An 8,482-nucleotide genomic window follows, 5' to 3' on the forward strand; every position below is an offset into this window, starting at 1 on the left:
GTGTGTGTGTGTGTGTGTGTGTGTGTGTGTGTGTGTGTGTGTGTGTGTGTGTGTGTGTGTGTGTGGACGCTGTGTTAGATATCTGGATAATTATTAAAAAAAGGAAGATGATAAAATGAATATAATAAAAATGAAGGTGCGTAGTCCATCGTTATGTTAATTTGACACTACTGGCAAATCTCTCGGTGCTTTTCACATGTAACAGTGATAACAGTTGACTATTACAAACGTCAGCATTTGTCACATGTAACAGTGATAACAGTTGAATATTATATCTATCAGCGTTTGTTACCTATAACAGTGCTAACAGTTGACTATTACATGTATCAGCCTTTGTCAGCAGTAACAGTGAGAACAGTTGACTATTACAAATGTCAGCATTTGTCATGTGTAACAGTGATAACAGTTGACTATTATATCTATCAGCGTTTTTCACCTGTAACAGTGATAACAGTTGACTATTACAAATGTCAGTACATGTCATCTGTCACAGTGATTACAATTGATTAATACATACGTCAGCGTTTCTTACATGCAACGTAACAGTTGACTATATATATATATATATATCGGCATTTGTCGCCTGCAGCAGTGATATCAGTTGACTATTATACCTATCGTTGTTTGTCACTTGCCACAGCGATAATAGTTGGCACCACATTGCCGCCACCTGGGACAGCATCGATGGTAAACTGAGCATGTATCTGGACGGTGAGCTGAGGAAGGATTCGCAGAACGTCAGCAAAGGTGTGCCGATATGCGGCGGTGGCAGCTTCGTGCTCGGCCAGGAGCAAGATTCCGTTGGCGGAACTTTCAATCATGCCGAGGTGTATGTGGGAGAACTAACGCAGGCAAGTACGCGGATATGTTCGCGACAAATTAGTGTTAGAGTTTTGAAGTGGTGAATTGTCGCGCCATCTATTTTGCGTTAATAATAATAACAATAATAATGATGATAATATTACTAGTACTAATAACAATAATATTAATGTTAATGATGATGATAATAATAATAATGATGATGATAATAATAGTAATAGTAATAATAACAATAATTACAATTATCACATGAAATCTACGACAGACACTAACAGATATCGCTGTTTCGTGTGTAACAACTATACAGGTAAACCTGTGGGACTACGCGATGGACACCGAGGAGATAAACGTGCTGAACGGGAGTTGTGGATTTTACGGTAACGTCATCGCCTGGCCCGACCTAAAAGATCTAACGTACGGCCTCGTCAACATCCACGCCATCTCGACGCTCTGCCACGACCTGTCCGACTGCTCACCGGACGAATCCTGCCACTGTGCGAGCAGTGTCCAGCTGGAATCGTGCGCGCTGGACGTAGTCAACTGCAGTCGAGAGCTGTGTCTCAACGATCAGCCGTGCGTTACGACACCTGGCGGCGCTTACTGTAACTGCAGTGCGGGATTCAGCGGGAAGTACTGTCAGTATGATATCAATGAGTGCAGCTTCAATAATGGGGACTGCAGCCACGCATGCGTGAACACGATCGGGTCGCACTACTGCGAGTGCGACGTCGGATGGAAGCTCGACCTCTCGGACAATAGAACATGTCTCGATGCAGCATACTGCAGAATTGACGATAAATACTTCTTGGTACGTGACAAAAAATCTAAAATATTTATTTCCAATTTATTTCTTCTTTGCATTTTTTGCTGCCTAGTCTTTGCCGTTTCCTTGACGTTGTCTTTGCTTTTTCCGTGCCGTTGTCTTTGCCTTTCAATTAACGTCTTTGTCTTTCCCTTAACGTCTTTGCGTTGATTTTGCTATTAACATAACCTTGCTTCTGCACAGGCCTTGTATTTGCGTTGACTTTGTCAAAATATCGACGTTGCACTTGCGTTGTTCTTGGCTTTGGCATTGAGCTGCACTTACCTTATTCTTTCCATTGTTCTGCCTTCGTTAATGCGTCAATTCTGCATTTAAATTGACATTGCTTTTCCACCCTGCCTCTGCCGTCGTCTCGCTTTGGGCATTATCAGCTCAACTTATATATTATTATATATATATTATTATAACCTAAACTCATGCCAGCTTTTGCATTATAACCTCGACTCAACAGGCAGGGGAGAAGTGGAAAACAAACTGCACGACGTGCGTGTGCCGCGCCGGCCGAGTCGACTGCGAGCCTCTTGAGTGTCCTTCCCGCTGTCCGGAGTTCGACCAGCAGCTCTACCACCGGCCGGGAGACTGCTGCGCCATCTGCATCGCCGAGCAGATACCGTGTCACGTGACGCGCCACAACACGTACATCACGCTCGACTATGTCAACTTCAACTTCGACGGCAGCTGCCGCTACGTGCTGTCGCAGGACTGCGCCGACATGAACTTCACGATACACGTCGAGAGCGACATGGAGTCGTCGCAGCGCAAGACACTCTACGTCTACCTGAACTGCGTTCGCTTCGTCGTTCGCAGCGGCGCAGTGTTTCTCAACGACACGACCCAGGTGGCGCTACCGTACGTGCATCCGTCGTTCGAGCTGGCGGCGTCGCGAGACGAAGATGGCATCCTGGAGATTAAGACGCACGTCGGCGTTTCGATTACGTGGAAGCCGGCTGGTGACATCATCGTCCAGATACCTAAGAGCTATCAGGGAAAGCTGTGCGGACTCTGTGGTTCTTTCCACAGACGTATCGACTACTATTTGCAGTCGGTGCCGGGGAACAAGCAGTTTGTACCGGGAAAGATAGTCAAGGTGATATATATATATATATATATATATATATATATAATATATATAATATACTATATAATAATACATATATGATACATTGATGAATAATATGATACACACACACCACACAAACACACACACACACACACACACACACACACACCACACACACTCACACACACACACACACACACACACACAGCACACACACACAACACACACACACACACACACACACACACAAACACACACACACACACACACACACACACACACACACTCACACACACACACACACACACACACACACACACACATACACACACACACACACACACACACAACACACACACACACAACACACACACACACACACACACAACGACACCAACACACACACACACACCACACACACACACACACACACACACACACACACACATATATATATATATATATATATATATATATAGGCCTATATATATATATACATACATATGATGATGATATATATGATGGTCAAGTGTAAACAAAAACAAAAAATCCAGCATGTTGCTTATTAGTGGAAACTCGCAAGGACCTGCTGTTATTTTTCCGTAAAGCCAGTCGACTACACATAGTATTTTTCCAGTCGACTACAAATGAATAGGAAGTATAGGGTCATTCGTAATATCGATTTTTCTGAACTTAGGCGATAATTTGAAGTACGTGGTTCGCACATTCTACGATTAATCTTCGTAAATAGATTTAACTCCAGTTACCACTCGGGAACATATAGGACAGGCGTGCGTAATACGTTACAGAAAATGGGAACCACATTTTACACATAAACCCATCGCTAGTTTGCTTCTAAGGGATGTTATGTCGTTTTGCAGGAATTCATTAAAAGTTGGACGGTAGAAGGAACGCGATATTGTCGTGTTCCCAAGTTTGTTTCTCAGAATCCTCTTCGCGAGCTTGCCGGTGAAGAAGCGAAGGGCGCATGCAGAGGCCAGCATCAATATCAACAAAGACAAGCGCTGAAAGCATGCAGTGTGTTCAGGTATGTTTCACAGTAGCTAAACGGTTCTGTACTACAATAAATCGAATATAAATGCGGCTGATACATCCACGCGTCCATCCAATCTGCAGTGGCATTTGTCAACATTAGGCGATTAACGAGAAAGGAGATCGGCGCAAGCAGTAATAAATCCCTCACTTTAACATCATTAAATTACCATGGACAATAATGCCCTCTTCAATAATTCACGCTATTCTCTCCTACTCGTGTCGAGCTCACGCGTGTAACTGTACCCTGCTTTTTCTCCTTTATCAAACCCACTTCCACCAGTAGACGCCTTTCTCGATCTTTTCAAAAAAACATTTTTCAATTTCCGAAATTAAGCATTTATCACGAGCGCGCAACGAGCGCCCCAAAAAAGCCGACGAGAAGCGAACGCGAGTTGTCACCGCGCATCTCTCTTCCGCTGTGCAGGGAACCAGAATTTACGCAATGCTACAGCATCGTCGATCCGAGGGAGTACTACCGCGACTGCCTGACCGACATGTGTCTGTGCAGACCGCACGAGAAGCGCTCGTGTCATTGCGACGCTGCTATCGCCTACACCGAGGCTTGCCTCGAACAGGGCGTGGTCATCAGGCAGACGGACAGACGCGGCGTTTGCACCACGCGGAGAAGGGATAGGATGGACCCACTATCGAAACTCTACCGCCGAGAGATCTGATTATTGATTATAGATTATATTAAATCATCGATAGCGGTGTACACGGACGCGATGCAACTCTGCTTAAGTGACATATAGATCGGCATGCCAGCGGGGGGATTGTAAATTGGGTTATTTTGGTTGCGAGTTTTGTTTGGGGGCATAAAAAGTAATTGTAAGAACTGAATCAGCGATGAATCGATAGAGAATAAAACATAGGTTGATGAGAATGTATTGGGAACTGCCTAATATTCTATAAAAGAGGAGTTGTATAGAGTATAACTCGGAGCTATGTGGAGTTATGTGCATTACTTTTGAGCATGCGATAGATAAACAGATATACGTTAATATTAGGCTGATCATTGTTCGAATTGTGTACATAAGAGAAAGAAAATCACATTTGCGAATAGGAACGAGGTAATTCACACAAAAATTTTGGGGATTGATGCACCGGTTCATGGTTATGTTTGTAATGTATGGATTTATACTTCAGTAGTAAAATTATAAAGTTAAACAAAGTTATATATGACACGCCAAAAACAGCCGCATAATAATAATTGTAGATAAAGCATTAGAAAAAAAGGGCTAACTAACATTTCGTGAAATAATTCTTTTTGATTTGTCCAACCTTGCCAAGTGCTTACCTGTTAATATATAAGGGCATAATCGCGTTGAATTTGAAAATTTACATATTTGCGCAAGGAAATATTTAATAATAGACACATTTATTATCGAAAGGCATGGATACGCTACTAAGTTATTCAGTATTTTCTCAAATCCTATGAGTATCATAGTACGCACCGTATATCGGAATCGCCTGAGTTGTACCTCTAAATACAAATGTACATAGCAGAAATTTACTAAATCTCTGATTGTGGGGATATATGCTGTTATATGGTCATTTTATATGTGCACAGTCAGGCTACTTTTGCCCTTAAACTGATAACATCACATGGCTATGTTATCCTATAAGATGGTGATATCCTATGATATGCAGCCCTGCATGGTCACGCGATTGACGCGAACCAACACTGTTAATTGCTTAGTCGCTGCAAAACATTCTTGATAATTGTACGTTTCAATAACTAAATGTTTTGATCTGATTTAATTAGCTAGGAAACAGCAAACTACTTACTGAGCTACAAATGCACACCAAAAGAGGGATTGCAGGTGAACACAGAGGCGTGTATGTGAAAGTTCCCACGATTACATCGAATAATACGCAGAAACACACTCGAACTGCGCGTAGATGACTGCTTCTCTAGCGAAATTTCATCTTCTCTATTATTCTATCCGGAAACTCACAATGCAACCGTACATATGCCCAGGCTATCTATCGCTAATAAATGCAGATTACCACAAATCAGAAAGGTGAAATGACTTGAACTAATCGTATTAATAAAATTTATAATGACTACAATATCTGATCCTAGTTTGATGATTTTTTTATTGATTGAAAATAGACTCACACTAATTAATGTCAATCCGATAGTTTCCACCTCTAAAAAATGTGTCGGCTATTTAGGCATGCTTAATACCTAAATAATATATTTATTTTGGTATGCATATATCTAATAACAGCACACGATACCACAAGCAAATACTTGACAGCATTGATCTGACGTATAGGCGTGTAGACTTGTTAAATTCACTTTCTATCAACGTTGAAAAAATTATTTGAAAACAAAAACCATAATATCTTAACTGACCAAGTTTTATGTAGTTTACGATGTGATCGAATGTATGATTATACAGTTTATAGGTTATACCGAATAATGGCATAAGGTGCTAAACTCGTGAAAGTGTTGCTTCAATATTTATGAAATAGGTGGATACAACAACAACAAATTTGTAATATTGATAACGAGTAGTTATAACGTCATACTTTTATGACACTAATATCAACAAGTAAAATCGGGCGCCTACAAGTTTCTAATTTAATATACGTGCACAAAATATTACATTGTTGATCAGTGGAAAAATCATCATTCTACAAGCTGGTATATAACTAATGTTATTCTTGTCGCATGGTGGCAAAATATTAATTTATTATTCCAATAGACGTAGACCAATAATTCTACACCTGTTTCTAGCTATACAGATAGATCGATACACTTAAAGACTAGAAAGCTCAACGTTATAGTAATCAATTATTGTAATCCAGTCAAATATTTCATAACAAATTCACCAGGTAAAACCAAACCCATAGATTCTGTGACCGGTCTGTATATATTTGAGTGATCTACGCGATTAGCCACGCTTGGTCTCACCAGTATATCTATATCCTCTCATAGCGCGTGTATCCACGTATATCCAACTCGTGACGACTATATTTCCCCAAGCTCGGTCTCGGAGAGTTCGTCGTCTGCTGAAAAACATTGTATGCATATTGAAAAATATATATAAAGAAAATCTAATTCAAACTGTCCGCGAAACGTAATTAGTGATGGCGTTGACGACTAAAAGCAGCTCAGGATGAGCAAGTCAGTGTTAATACTGTTAATAGCAGTAACTATTGCATCGCTTTTGAGGAAAGCTAAACATGCCGAACAGGTTTACTGTACACACACACACACACACACACACACACACACACACACACACACACACACACACACACACACACACACACACACACACACACACACACACACACACACACATACACACGCACACAGAGAGAGACACCCCCATATATATATATATATAAGAATAACATGTTTGACTGGTAGATTTAGTAGAATGTAGGGTTCCTAATTCCATAAAGGTTTCGCATTGTTACGATTATTACCAAGTTGTTGGGTCAACCGTTTAAGATTTTTTTTGTCTCTAATATTTATTGGCTTTTTATAACGCCAGAAGAGAAAATATGGTCATTACACGATTGCCTTGGTGATATGAATTGTAAACTAATGATAAATGTTGGCTAAAACTCGGAGAGCATGCTTGATTTTGCATTTGAAATTTATCATCCTTGAGATAACATTTCAGACTGATGAGTTACAGCTCACAACGAGGTTAACAGACGTTGAATATTTTGTTATTTATTAGCAGGTGGCAGCACGGCACGTTCGATCTAAGGCTGTTTTCTAAATTGACGCCATGGGATGCGCATCCCATTAATCAAAATAATTTGCCGCTGCCATATAAACATATATTTTATTAACGACAATAGCTTAATGCTATCAACTGATGAGAAACTAATCAGCGAGGATATAATACTTTGAAATTATGATCATCTAAAGCACCCTTACTGAAACCATCATAAAATACATCATAATCAACCATATCTGAAATATACATCCGACGTAGAAGGTTATCGCACTCGAACCTACAGTTACAAACACTACGACAACTATTACTAACACTACAGCGTCTATGAGTTACCATTTTTGTCCCAAATGTCAAACATCAGTCTCGATCTCCATGCATCCAGAGGCATTCCAACTGGATCCAGCTTTGCAAACTCTTCCCTGTTTATACCGCCGCTGTTGTCGGCGTCAAACTTTTCCAATAGCATCCTCGCTCTCGCAATTCTCAGTGACGGGGCGATGCGCTCCTCCGATCTGCGACCGAGTCTAGGCAGGTTTGCTCCGGAACCCTTTACGAAGAACTGACTCGTGGCCGCTTGTGTCAAGTAGAGCGTGATGAATATCAGACAGTATGCTTTTACGGCATTGTTACCTGGAAGAGGAATGGCGGCAGGGGAGTCACGCAGCCCGCACTGTTCGTGGCATTTCGCTTTTACTGGGCGATATGTGAAATGCAATAGCAGGCGGCGAAATAACGGTATTGTATTGGTTAATTATTACTACATATGATTTGCAAAATATAATGATGTAGGATATCAGATTTGACCATTTCTAGTCCATCCATTAATTCATCCATCCGTTCGTCCGCCCATTCGTCCGTCCGTCGGTTCGTCCGTCCGTCCGTCGGTCCGTCTGTCCGTCTATCCATGCATGCATGTATCCATCCATCCATCCATCTATCCATCCATCCATCCATCCATCCGGCCATCCATCCATCCATCCATCCATCCATCCATCCATCTATCCATCCATTCATTTA

General features: G+C 41.3%; 2 protein-coding genes across 3 annotated transcripts in view; one reads left to right on the forward strand and one right to left on the reverse strand.

The window, feature by feature from the left end:
* Window positions 1-5,833, forward strand: part of LOC106812055 (sushi, von Willebrand factor type A, EGF and pentraxin domain-containing protein 1-like) — a 16,536-nt gene extending 10,703 nt beyond the window's left edge. The window contains exons 16-20 of the mRNA XM_014815819.1: window positions 641-851; window positions 1,127-1,627; window positions 2,094-2,729; window positions 3,584-3,750; window positions 4,183-5,833. Of these exons, the coding sequence (XP_014671305.1) occupies window positions 641-851; window positions 1,127-1,627; window positions 2,094-2,729; window positions 3,584-3,750; window positions 4,183-4,432 (1,765 nt within the window). The 3' untranslated portion in view covers window positions 4,433-5,833. The remainder of the gene's footprint in view (window positions 1-640; window positions 852-1,126; window positions 1,628-2,093; window positions 2,730-3,583; window positions 3,751-4,182) is intronic.
* Window positions 5,834-6,331: 498 nt separating this feature from the next.
* The window catches only part of LOC106812060, a 7,099-nt gene continuing 4,948 nt past the window's right edge, over window positions 6,332-8,482 (reverse strand). The window contains exons 2-3 of one of the 2 annotated variants that reach the window (XM_014815824.1): window positions 7,799-8,095; window positions 6,332-6,776 (exon numbers count right to left, since the gene is read on the reverse strand). In XM_014815824.1, coding sequence (XP_014671310.1) covers window positions 6,739-6,776; window positions 7,799-8,095 — 335 coding nt within the window. In that variant the 3' untranslated portion in view covers window positions 6,332-6,738. Of the gene's footprint in view, window positions 6,780-7,798; window positions 8,096-8,482 lie in introns of both variants that reach the window. The other variant, XM_014815822.1, reaches the window with a different exon arrangement.

Source organism: Priapulus caudatus, unplaced genomic scaffold (assembly GCF_000485595.1).
Source record: "Priapulus caudatus unplaced genomic scaffold, Priapulus_caudatus-5.0.1 Scaffold604, whole genome shotgun sequence".
Lineage (NCBI taxonomy): Eukaryota > Metazoa > Priapulida > Priapulimorpha > Priapulimorphida > Priapulidae > Priapulus > Priapulus caudatus.